Source organism: Antechinus flavipes, chromosome 1, assembly GCF_016432865.1.
Source record: "Antechinus flavipes isolate AdamAnt ecotype Samford, QLD, Australia chromosome 1, AdamAnt_v2, whole genome shotgun sequence".
Lineage (NCBI taxonomy): Eukaryota > Metazoa > Chordata > Mammalia > Dasyuromorphia > Dasyuridae > Antechinus > Antechinus flavipes.
In genome coordinates, this window is record NC_067398.1 from 717,473,691 (window position 1) to 717,485,756 (window position 12,066).

At 60.3% G+C, this 12,066-nt stretch overlaps 2 protein-coding genes across 12 annotated transcripts; one reads left to right on the forward strand and one right to left on the reverse strand.

The window, feature by feature from the left end:
* Positions 1 to 3,231: 3,231 nt before the first annotated feature.
* On the forward strand, positions 3,232 to 4,221 carry FAM246C (family with sequence similarity 246 member C). The gene has a single exon (XM_051976298.1). The coding sequence runs from the start codon at positions 3,232 to 3,234 to the stop codon at positions 4,219 to 4,221; it is 990 nt and encodes a 329-aa protein (XP_051832258.1).
* Positions 4,222 to 5,691: 1,470 nt separating this feature from the next.
* LOC127545723 (carbonic anhydrase 15-like) lies at positions 5,692 to 11,745 on the reverse strand. Of its 11 annotated transcripts, none has more exons than XR_007949810.1 (9): positions 11,381 to 11,745; positions 10,460 to 10,495; positions 9,612 to 9,782; positions 8,095 to 8,261; positions 7,869 to 7,961; positions 7,457 to 7,523; positions 7,190 to 7,356; positions 6,282 to 7,062; positions 5,692 to 6,015 (listed from the first exon to the last, which is right to left on the reverse strand). XR_007949810.1 is itself a non-coding variant. In XM_051973184.1 (8 exons), the coding sequence occupies exons 1-8, from the start codon at positions 11,445 to 11,447 to the stop codon at positions 6,841 to 6,843; spliced, it is 990 nt and encodes a 329-aa protein (XP_051829144.1). In that variant the 5' UTR covers positions 11,448 to 11,745; the 3' UTR covers positions 5,692 to 6,840. The 11 variants fall into 11 exon arrangements, 1 of the variants encoding a protein (XP_051829144.1); XR_007949801.1 differs by having other exon boundaries at positions 5,692 to 6,078; XR_007949808.1 differs by having other exon boundaries at positions 6,183 to 7,062.
* Between the last annotated feature and the right edge of the window lie 321 nt (positions 11,746 to 12,066).

The following is a 12,066-nucleotide window of genomic DNA, read 5'->3' on the forward strand; positions in this document are numbered from 1 at the left end:
ACTGTAAGAGTTGTCTCCAGAAATGGTGGAGTCTCCTTCTTATTCATTCATTCATTCATTCGTTTGTTTGTTTGTTTGTTTGTCTCCTTCTTTAGAAGTCTCCAGGTCCAAGTTGGATGATCCCTCTAGGAAGCCCGTACTAATGGGATTCCTCTTGACTGAATGCATGATTTGGTCTCAATGGCCACTGGAGGCATTTCTGCAATTCATATAATAAATTGAAGAGACTGAGAAAGATTGGGACAGAGTTAAGAAAATGTGCCCTTCTCCCTTCTCTTCAGAGGTGGGAGACTGTGGACCTGAAATACCCTCCAGTGTATACTATCAGACACCCAATGATCTGTTGATTGGTTTTGCCAAAGTTGCTTTTCCTCTTTCTTGTATTCTTTGCTACAAGGAATGGCTCATTGGATCGGGGAGTGGAGAGAAGTATTAGAACTGAAAATGTTAGGCAATAAAAGATATCCCTCCCAAATAAGGTTTAAGATAAATAATGTAAGTGAATTGGACTGGATCGGTGATTTTCTTTTTTTTTTTTATTTTAATAGTATTTTATTTTTTCAAATACGTGCGAAGATGGTTTTCAACATTCATCTTTGCAAACCTTGTGTTTCAAATTCTTCTCCCTCTCTTCCTCCCTTCCCCTCCCCATAGACAACAATCTGATGTAGGTCAAACATGTGCAATTCTTAACCTATTTCCATATTCATTTTGTGGGTGAGCAGTTCTTAAACTTTTTGGTCCCAGGAGCTCTTTCCCCTCTTAAAAATAACACCCCCCCAAGAACTTTTGTTTATATAGATTATGTCTATTTGATATTCATTCCATTAGAAATTTAAACGATTTAGTCCATCTAGGAAGGTAGTTTGGCTGCAAAGACTCCCTGAAAATTTTCCGGGATGCTCAGGGATCCTGACTATAGTTTGAGTATCACTGGACTAGATGGATTTAAAGGTCTCTCCTACCTCCACAGCCTGCTGGATTTTCAATTCAATTCAACAAGCATCTATTAAGCGGTCACTATGTGCCAAGACAGCTAGGTGGCGCTGCAGTGGATAGAGCACTGGGCTTGGAATCAGGAAGACTCTTCACATCACTTCATCTTGTTTGCCTCAGTTTCCTTATCTGTCAAATGAGCTGGAGATGGAAATGTATCTTTGCCAAGAAAATGCCAAAGAGGCTCACAAAGAATCGGAATGACTGCATGACTCAAAAACAGCAAAATTCTGCAGATGGTGGCGATACAATCAAAGCCTGAACAATCCTGCCCTCGAGGAGTTTCTATTTTGCTGGAAGTTTATACCGCAAAGTTCAGAGCTTTGTGGACTGGGGGATGGCTGCCTGGAGGCGGGAGGGTAGGAGGACACCATAACCGAATACCCGCCCAGGCTCCGCTAACTCTACAGCAGGGAGCACAGTTTCTAACCTGGCACTGTAGGTAATTCCCAGAGAAGGCCCCTGATGCCAGGCTCCCTAGAATAAGCCCCAGAAATCTCAAGGGGCCAACTCTGGAGGGGCCAGAGCTCACTTGATGTGTAAACGGCGGAGTGTTTGTTAAACTTTTGGACTCATTATCTTACACACACCTCAGAGATTCCCTCCTCCCCTCCTCCTTGTCCCCAGTGTGCTTGAGCTGGCCTAGGGCAGAGGGGGAGGCTGAGGAGAGGAAAATCCCTGCTTGCTCCCAGCTCTCCAAGGCTCTGAAGTCTCAACGGGACCCCAAGGGTAGATAAGAAGCCTCTTGGTGCTATAGAGAGGTCAGAGACCAGGGGTTAAGGGTCTGAGTCTCACAGGTGCCTAGAGATAGAAAGCCCCCCACACACACTCAGATCATGCACTGCAGGTCCCACATAAATGGGAAGACCTTCTGCGGCAGCTCAGACAAGTGAGACACCCTAAGAATGAAGAGTGATGGTTTGGACTCAAAGGGCTTCTGTTCAAATCAAGCCTCTGCTATTTAAAACCTCCGTGATCGTGGACAAGTCACAACATCCCTGGTCCTCAGTCTCTCACCTGTAAAATGAAGGGATCGGCCCGGATGACCTCTGCGTTTGTGACCTTAGCCATGTGAGCCCAAGCGAGCCCCTTCGCCCTCTGCATGGTGAAGACAGGAATTGCTCGGTGCCTCAGTTTCTTCCCCTAGTAAATCAGCGGGTAGACTCAGGTCCTCCAAAGTCCTTTCCAGTTCTAGATTTATGATCTTATAATCCAATCCTTGTCCTTGTTTGAAGTGACTGAGGATTCACTTCTTTAATTAGAATATTCCGATTCTACCAATGGGTTCAGTAGATTCTAATGGAGTTAGGCCGGGTGGTACCTTGGAGAGATCCCTCCCAGGCTTTCCAGGATAAATGGCCCCGCCACGTTCAGTTGTGTCCCCGTAGAGGGAACGCTGGGAGGACTAGATGGCTTTGAAGACCTCGCTGCTCCTCTGCCTGACTCTGAGGCCAGGAAATGAGACAATCATTCGTCCAGGGCCTCTGCCCTTGGTAATTTGAGGGTCAATCGAGACACTGCACCGGAAGTTCGTTGTCCCTCCTCCCCACAAGACTCTTTTCTATCCGGGAAATCCGGAAAAGTTAACTCTCCCACACCCCCTCTCTTCACTGTTCTCACAGTTGTCCCCCCAAAAAAGACAGAGGCTCCCTGGGGCTCCCTGGGGCTCCCAGTCAACTTCACCCAAGTGAATCCCAGGACCATAAGCCTAGAGCTGGAAGGGAGCCTAAGGTTCATTGGGGGGAACCTGAGTTCGATTTTGCTCTCCAATCCTCTGAGTTCTCTCAAGTCATCTTGCTGAGTTTCCTCTGTGTCGGAGGAGACCCGAGCTCCCCTTGCCTCGGAGATCCCGAGGCTTCAACTCCGGCTCCCCCGTTTTAAAAAGGAGAAACCGACGAGTACCGAGGGCAAGGGGCTTCCTCCAGGTGGCATGGGGGCGGGGCTGAGGTCGAGAGGGAATCTCGGACCTGGCGGGGCTGGCTTCTCCCTCCCCCCACTCTGGCCCTCGTGCCCCTCCTCCGCACACCGATTCCCACAGCCCGTCCCTCGGGCCCCAGGCCGCGGGGACACGTTGTTAAGGCTGCGGGGCTCCGGGCTGGCTCTCCCGGCTCCGCCCCGGGCCCCGAGGCTCCCGCCTTGGGAGCCTTGGGTCGCTGCGGGCAGAGGCACAGCCTCTGGGGCTGCGCACCTTACCTGGACGGGGACAGACGCGGGGGAAGGCCGGGGCCGGGACACATGGCCGGCGCCGGGGTCGCGGAGGCGGCCAGGCCCGGAGCCCCGGGACTGGGACCTCGACGGGCCCCGGCAGGGCGGCGGAAGGAGGCGGAACCTGGGCTGGAGGGCGCCGAGGAGCCGCGGGGCGCCGGCCGTCTGGCGCGTCTCCGCGGGCAGCTGCGGGCGCAGGCGGCCGGGCCCGGGGGCGCGCGGGGGGGCGGCCGGGACGAGCCGTCGGGGCCGCGGCTGGCCGAGGTGGTGGAGCGCGTGGGCGCGGCCGGGGGCCCCGCGGCCGTGCCGCCCTCACCGGGCTCCGCGTACTCCGTGTGCTCGGTGTGCGGGGAGCCCCGCGGCGGCGCCACCTACCCGGCCGGCGTGCTGGAGGTGAGCGAGCAGCGCCTGCAGGCGGGCCTGGCCGGGCTGCGCGCCGAGCTCTCGGCCGGCCTCGGGGAGCTGCGCGCCGAGCTGGCGGCCGAACTGGCCGCGCTCCGGGAAGCCCTGAGCCGCCAGCCCCCTCCGCCGCAGGAGCCCCAGCAAGACGGGCCCGGGGGCCGCCGCCGGCCCGCCGCGGGCCCCCGCAAGGACGCGCTCCCGGGCCCCACCCGCGGCCAGGCGCTGCTGCGGGCCCTCGGCACCGTCAACGCCCTGACGGCCGCCACCTCCTCCAAAGCGAGCGCCGAGCCCCCCGGGCCCCGCAAGGACGCTCCGCCCGCCCCGGCCCCGGCCTCCACCCGCGGCCAGGCGCTGCTGCGGGCCATCGGGACCGTCAACGCCCTGTCGGCCGCCACCTCCCCTAAAGCGGGCGCCGAGCCCCCCGGGCCCCGCAAGGACGCGCCTCCGGCCCCGGCCCCGGCCCCCACCCGCGGCCAGGCGCTGCTGCGGGCCATCGGCACCGTCAACGCCCTGACGGCCGCCACCTCCCCCAAAGCGGGCGCCGAGCTCCCCGAAAAGAAAACTCCGAAGAAGTCGCCGGCGCCCCCCGCCACTGGCCCGGCGCCCGACGGAGACTGAGGGGCTCCCGCCCCCGCGGCAGCAGCTCGCCGAGGCCAGGTAAGCGTGCCCCGGCCCATCCCGACCTCCGGGCTCTCCTCTGTGCGCAAGTGGAGCCAGCGGGGTTTTCTCTGAGCCCAGCGACCCGGATGTAGGGCCACAAGGCAACCGGCCTTGCCCTCCGGGAGCTCCCGGTCCAGACAGGGAATCCAGGGGACAGTGAGATCAGTACCAAGGAGAGGGCTGCGCCCTTAGGAGTGCCCCTGTCAGTCACCTTCTGAGGAGGGGCCAGGAAGACTACCCGGGGGTGGGGGAAGGAGGCTGTTCTGAGCGCTCTTCCAACGTCAGGTCTGTGAGTCTAGGAGGGCACCCAGGGCTCAGGGGAAAGCGGACCCAGCTCCCCCTCCCCCTCCCCACTCAGGGGAGCGGTTCTGTTTGGCCAGAACTTGGACTGGGCCAAAGAGAGAAGTGGGAACAGGTAGCCGGGCCGGTTGACCGACCTCTGAAGCAGATGGGGTCATATTCCAGGCTTAAAAAGGGCCCAACCCCCCCACCCCCAAGGCCCAGCCCTGGAGAGCCTGAGTTTAGGGACCTTAGCATTCTTCCCCCCTCCAACGGGGCCTGGCTAGGGGCGAGGGAGCCAAAGAGAAGGGGGGAGAGCAGAGGGTGGGTTTGTATGCCCCAGAGCTCTCTAGAAACAAGAGGCATCCTTGCTCAGGCCCGAGTTTCTAGAAGAAGAGCAGGTGGTCTTTCCTCCCCCTGCAGCGCTCTGAGGAGAAAGTGCTTCCCAACAGCCACCTAGAAGGGCCCTTGGCCCCATTTAGTAAAGGAAATGAGCCCCAGAAGGGAGAAAACTGGGCTGACATTGAGGTTTCTAAAGAGAGGGAGGGTAGAGGGGGCTCGGCCCATGGCTTCCATTCCGGGGGCCTTAGCAGCCGGCACTTGGTCTCCCAGGACCTCCAGTTTTTCCAGGGGAGTCAGGAAGGCTGGCTCAGGGCATCCTTGGGCCCCCGTGGCCGGGTGGCTGTGGCCTAGGACCTTCCTGTCCTGTCCTAATCTCAGGCCCCTGAGGCTCCCACGCCGCTCCCCAAGTCCCCATGCACTGCTGTCAGGGGGCTTGGATTGTATCTCCCTCCCCCCAGGAAGGCCTCCAGCGGCAAGGAGAGAGGTGGGCTCTGGCTCACGGCGGAATTCTGTTGTACTTAGTTCCTGCTGAACCTGGCACTGGAGACGGGCCGGAGGGAAGCGGGCATGGCGGGCGCACACCGAGCCACCGGGCCCACGGAACAGCCGGTGCCGGGACCCCGGAGACCCAGGCCGCCCAGGAGCAGCACCGCCCAGCTCAGCGGCTTGCCACCGGCGCCACTCAGCTTCTCAGTCTCCATGGGCACTGCCACCCGGACCCTCGTCTTCGCCCAGACCCCCAGGACGACCCCAGAGGATTTCACGCCCTCGCCATCCTCGAAAATGAAGGCTGCTCTATAAGAGGGGGGCCGCTGATAAAGGCGTTTATTAACAAAACGGGTCTCTTTTCCCTGTTTAGGCTGGGGGAGGCTGGGGGAGGCTGGGAAGATGCGGCCCAGACTGGCAGCTCATGGGGCAGAACGGCAGCTCGAGAACAGAATGTCAGAGCTAGGAGGGGAAACTTAGAACAGGAGATGTCAGAGCTGGGAGGGAACCTTAGAAAGGGATGTCAGAACTGGGAGGAAACTTTAGAACAGGGAATGTCAGAGCTGAGAGGGAACCTTAGAACAGGGGATGTCAGAGCTGGGAGGGGAAACTTAGAACAGGGGATGTCAGAACTGGGAGGGGAACCTTAGAGAATGTGAGAACTGGTAGGAAACTTTAGAATAGGAAATGTCAGAGCTGAGAGGGAACCTTAGAACAGGGTATGTCAGAGCTGGGAGGGGAACCTTAGAACAGGGGATGTCAGAGCTGGGAGGGGAACCTTAGAACAGGGGATGTCAGAACTGGAAGGGAACCTTAGAACAGGGGATGTCAGAACTGGGAGGGGAACCTTAAGAGAATGTGAGAACTGGTAGGAAACTTTAGAACAGGGAATGTCAGAGCTGAGAGGGAACCTTAGAACAGGGGATGTCAGAACTGGGGCAGGGTGGGGGGGGGCCTGAAAACAATACCAAGGATGGAGCTGGATAATCCCTGAGGTCTCTTCCAGCTTTGGGGCCTGTAAGCCTGGGAATGTGCACATAAAAAGGCCAGGAACCTTGCAGCCCAGCCCCGGTCACAGCACGGGATGCTGGAGCACGGGATGCTGGGGCGCGGGATGCTGGGGCCCGGAGCAGGACGCCTGAGCAGCCTCCCGGCTCTGGGCTCGGCTCCCTCCCGGCACGTTTCCCCGCCTCTCTGGCCGGTGCCGAACTCCAAAGCCTTTTGTGTTTGTCCCTGAACCTGAGGTTCAGCAGCCTGTCCAGTCTATAGGGGGGGTGTCTTTCTTCCATTGGGTTGATGAGAAAGTTGGGGTTCAGAGAATCCAAGTAACTTCCCGAAGGTCACACGGTGGGCCCTGGTGATGGCCCAGGCGCTTCTCCTGCCCCAGGTTCTTCCCCCCCACTGATACTCCAATAGGCAGCACCTGGGGAGCCCCCAGGAGCAGTGAGGGGGGAAGCCTGGACCAGAGGGTCAGAGCGTTCTCCCGGAGCCCGGCCCCATGCTCAGGAGCAGGCAGATCAGGACCCACGTCTCTGTCGGGAGGGAGAAGTCCGGGGCTCCGCTGGCCGTGACGTCGCGGGAAGCCAGGACCCTCCGGGCCCCGAGGGGCTGCACCGGGCGGAAGTTGTTGGTCATGTTGACGGGCCGAGCCCCCGGGGGACTGGCCTGAAGGGTGGACACAAACTGGGCCAGCTGAGGGGGGAGAGAGGCACTTCAGCTCGGACCCGGGGGTATCCCGCTGCCCAACCCCCCCGGGCTGGGGAGCCAGGATCCGTGACCCCGACCTCCCCCAGGAGAGTGAGGGGGGAAGGTGCCGTACCTGGGCCCTGCCGATGGGGACGGGCTCCTCGAAGACGGTCCAGAGCACGACCTCGTCACAGCCCGGCGTGGTCAGGGACCCGGAGTAGCGGTAGTAGCGGGAGAGCCGGGCCCGGCTGGGCAGCAGCTTGTCCAGGCGGAAGGTCGACGCCAGTTCCACCGACTGCCCTGGACGGTGGAGATGGAAGGGGCGCGGTGTGCTGGGGCAGCTCCCTCCCTGCCTCCCCCTCCCCCCACTTCTGGCCCCTGGCTCCCCTAGAGCCCTCACCCTGGTGAGAAATGTTCTTCAGCCCGGTCACAATGGTGTGGTAGTTGTTGTTGTCCTCGGCCTGCACCTGTTGGGGGAGAGCAGGGGCCTTGCTGGCAACGGTCCTGTGGTCATTCAGGTGCCGTCGCCCTCCCTGCCTCTCTTCCCTCCTCTGACTCTCTGTCTCTGTCTGTCTGTCTGTCTGTCTCTCTCTCTCTCTCTCTCTGTCTCTGTCTGTCTCTCTGTCTCTCTGTCTCTGTCTGTCTCTCTGTCTCTCTGTCTCTGTCTCTCTCCTGTCTCTCTCTACTTTGCCTCACTCCCCCTACATAGTCTGTCTCCCCCCCAATTTCCCGGCCTGCTTTTTCTCACGCCCTCCCCCTCTTCTTGCAAGTGAGCAGCAGAAGCAGCAGCCCCTCCCCAAGCTTCTCCCTACCTTGAAGAAGAAGGCTAACACGGCCAGGCCTCCGGGATGGCCCCGGGCCTCCCCCAGACTCTGGTAGCGGGTGTTCATGTGCACCACGTGCATCTGGAGGGGACACACAGACGCCCCAAGCCCCTCATTCGCTCCGAAGGGGAGCCTGAGTGCCCGCTTGAGGACTCCACGCCCCCCCCAGGACCCTCACCTCTCGCTCACCCAGTCCCTGGCCCCGGGGCCTCACCTCCATAGGCTGGCGCTGCCCATCCAGGGTGTGCTCGGAGCCGTTGGCCGTGGGATCGCCCCAGTGGAAGTGGAGCTGCAGAGCGCGGTAGACGTGGGGCAGGCCCCCGCCCCGGATGCTCGGCTGGCCCCGCTCCGGGCCCCAGGGCCCCTCCAGGCTCAGCAGCACTGGAGGAAGGGGACGCCGTACGTGCGGGAGGTCAGCGTGTGGCCCTGGCCTAGGGGACGCCCGAAATCCTCCACACGGACTCACAGAAACTCACACACACTCACACACAGACACGCTCCTTGTCCTGGAGCCTTCTGGGAACGCACATGTGAGGATCAGGATAGAAACAGGAGATTGTGCCCGAAATCTCCCCCTTTACCTGCCTCCGTCCTCGCCCTCCCTCGAACCCCGCGCCAGCCCCAGCATTTCTTCAATCATGGGGGCCCCGGGGAGGAACCTCCAGCCCATCTCCCCATTCGGTGCCTCCATCAGAATAAACACTCGCTAACATTCACGTCCACAAACATTTCCTAAGCACCAACGAGACATAAATGACCATTTCTGTCCTCAAGAAGTTGGTCTTCTGCTTCTATTTCTGGATTACATGTAAACTGACTAGAGGAGGGAGACAGAGACAGAGAGAGACACACAGAGAGAGACAGAGAGAGGCAGAGAGACAGAGACAGAGAGAGACAGAGACAGAGACACACACAGAGAGAGACAGAGACAGAGAAACAGAGACAAAGAGAGACACACACAGAGAGACAGAGACAGACAGAGAGACAGAAATTGGTGGATAGAGAAAGAAAGATGATAGAGACAGAAATAAATATATGATAAAGATAGACAGAGATGAAAGAGATCAGGAGAGACAGAGACACACACATACAGAGACAGACAGAGAGACAGAAATTGGTAGACAGAGAAAGAAAGATGATAGATAAATAAATATATGATAAAGATGAGAGAGAGAGAAGAGAGAGATAGGGAGAGACGGAGAGATGATATAGATGATAGACAGATGTTTGGGGGGGGGGTCTCACCTACTAAATGTTGTTTGAATTGCATTCTGGGAGATGTGACAGTGCAGACCCCAAAGAGGGCAGTGACAATGCCCCTTATACAGAGAGTCGTCAGAGGAACCGGGGCCCCCAGAGCCTCACTGTGGGGCGGGGCCCCGGGATGAGTCCTCGGGCAGAACAAGGGGAGTGCCGGAGGCTGCCACCCTGGGGACTCGGGTCACCTCCTGATCCTCCCTCCGGGGCCCTCGGGCCGGCCAGACTCACCCCGACCCCCCGCTGGTGCACCGGGCATTTCCACACTAACTGCGTGTTTCCTAAGCTTGTCTGTGAGCCCTGGAGAGGAAGACCCTCGGCCTTGGCAGCAGAAAGCCTCCATCATCTGCAAAGCCGGCGCCCAGTGCGGGCTGCCAGCCCCGAGTGCACGAGGGGGCGGCACAGGGCAGGGACCGACTTCCCCCAGGGCGTCCTGGCTCGGACCTCGTCGCCCCTGTCTGTTGGGGAGCTGACCTGTGTGTCCGTCGTTCAGAAGCCGCCATGGGCCCGGGGGTGCCGAGTCATATCCTTCAAATACAAAAGGGCCCAGAGCCCGGTCCGGCTTCGCTTGGTGCCGGTCAATGTCAATGGGAGATTGGGATGAGCCCCCGCAGATGTGGGCGATGTCCTTCCAGTGTGAGGGGCCTGGAGACAGAGGAGGAGAGATAGGCAAGGAAGATGGGGACGGGGCAGAGGGGGCCAATCCCAGCGGCCCCGGCTGCAGAAAGCCTGGCTGCCCCCTCCCCGGCCACCCCGGAACCCAGGGAAATCCAGAGGGTCCTGGAGTCCCCTGGTAGGAAGGGAGCCAGGAGGGGGCCCCTGCGCGCCCATTCCCCTCCCACAGGGGCCTGTCCGCTCACCTTCCTAACACCTGCACACACGGTGCAAGGCGGCCCTGCCTGGTGAACACACTCACACACACACACACACATACACTCAGTCTCACCCTCACCCTCACACACACACACACACTCACACACTCTCACACACTCACACATTCAAACACACACATACACTCACTCACTCTCACCCACACACACACACACACACACACACACACACACACACACACACTCACATACTGAGTCACAACCAGACAGATGGAACAGGAAACATCCCGAGATCATTCAGCTCAGTCCCGTCTGCATTGGGTCCCCGCGATCCCTCACGTTCTCTCTCATGGCCCCTCTCCAGAAGCGAGCCCCCTTTGGGGTGCTGTCCCGGGGGTGGGGAAGTTTTCCTTGACATCTAAAAGTTGTCAGCGGTAATTCTCCCCCCCACACACCCCCCTCCACACCGACACCCCCACCACCTCCACTCACCACACAGGGGATTCTGGGAATTATAGCACCAAGAGCCTGCAGGAAACAGATGGGGGGGTTAGAGCTGAGGTTTCCCCCCCACACATTGTTCTCTCCTAGACTCGGGGAGGCGGCTCCTCACAGAAGAAGCCCTTCTGTCTCCGGAGTCAGACTGTTTTTCGTCTCCATCTCTGTCCTTGGGTGACTGCCTTCTCCCCCCACTCCGCTCCCCTCCATCCCCCCTCCACCTCCCTCCGTTCCCCCCCCCCCCAGAGGGAGAGACTCGGAGCCTGGCGCTTGGAGCTGGAGATTCTTCCCGGCCAGCTGCTCCGGCCCAGCAGGAAGATCCCATCTACCCCGGGCTGCAGGATGCCATCAGGGAGAGAGAGAGAGAGGCGGCAAAGGGGAGATGGGAAGGAGGGAGGGGGGAGGGACCGGGGGCAGAGGGGGCACCCGAGGAAGGGGCTGAGGGGCTGGGGGAGAGGCTCCGGACGCTGGCAGCCCCTCGGGTATCTCCAGGAAACAAGGCTACCGCACTTGTGGGAGAGACGGACAGAGACACTGACCGAGAGACAGGGAGAGACAAGGGCAGGAGAAAAAAGAAGACCAAAGTCGGAAAGTCACACTTAGGGCACCTGGGACGGGACGGGAGAGACCGGGGAAAAGTTAAAATCACGGAGCACCCGGATTGGGGTGAGGAGAAGGGAGGGGAAGGGGAGGGAGGGGAGAGAGGGGAGGGAGAGGAGGAAGGAGAGGTAAGGAGGGGGGAGGGGGGAGAGGGAGAGCATGAAGGATGGAGGGGAGGGAGAGGAGGGAAGGAACAGAGGGAGGGAAAGGTGGGGAGGGAGAGGAGAGAGGGAGAAGAAGGAGAAGGAGGGGAGGGAGGGCAGGGGTGGAGGGGACCAACAGGGAGGGAGACAGAGTCTGACTCTGGCCTCTCACCATCGGCGGCTGCCTGGACAAGCTTGAGCAGAGACAGCCAAGCGAGCGGCACTCCGGGGGGCCTCATGGCCGGCGGGGGGCGCGGAGCTCCTGGGTCCCGCGGACGGCCGAGCCCCAGAGCCCGCTGCCGGACTGGCGCGCGGACCTGCTGCCGTGGCCGATGCGGGAGTGACCGACTGGAGCCGCGCTGCCTCCGCCGCCTCTTAAATAGCTCTGGCTCGCCGGGCGGGGCAGGGTGGGGGGACTTAACTCCTTCCCTCCTGGGGCGCCCAGCCTCGGGCCGCCGTCCCGCACCCGCGCCTCAGACGGGGCCCAGGGCGCGGAGCCGGGAGCCCGGGAGGAGAAGGGGCGCGCACGTGGAGGGGCCGGGCCGGGAGGGAGAGCCAGGAGGGAGGCGCTGGAAGCTGGCGGGGGGGGGGGGGGGGGCGGGGGGAGGAAGGAGGGAGCAGGGGGTCCCCGAGGGAGGGAGGAAGCGGCGAGCCCCTTGGGTCAAGAGCTGCGAAGAGAAAAACGCGTCTGGGACGGGAAACATTCTGAGCTGGGAGCAGAGCAAGCTGGTTGCCAGACCCTGCCCAGAGGCCTTCTCTCCCTGCCGGGACACCAACTCGTCTCTGCTCCCCAGAATCCTCTTCCTTCCTGGCCACCAACTCATCTCTGCTCCCCAGAATCCTTCTCTCCCTGTCGGG

Coding starts and splice junctions, on each gene's coding strand:
- LOC127545723 (XM_051973184.1), bottom strand. CDS start 11,447: ATGAGGCCCCCCGGAGTGCCGCTCGCTTGGCTGTCTCTGCTCAAGCTT. Junction 8,262..9,611: donor TCTGAACGACGGACACACAG/GTCAGCTCCCCA, acceptor CCCTTCCTCCAG/TGCTGCTGAGCCTGGAGGGG. Junction 7,962..8,094: donor GGCAGCGCCAGCCTATGGAG/GTGAGGCCCCGG, acceptor TGTCCCCTCCAG/ATGCACGTGGTGCACATGAA.
- FAM246C (XM_051976298.1), top strand. CDS start 3,232: ATGGCCGGCGCCGGGGTCGCGGAGGCGGCCAGGCCCGGAGCCCCGGGA.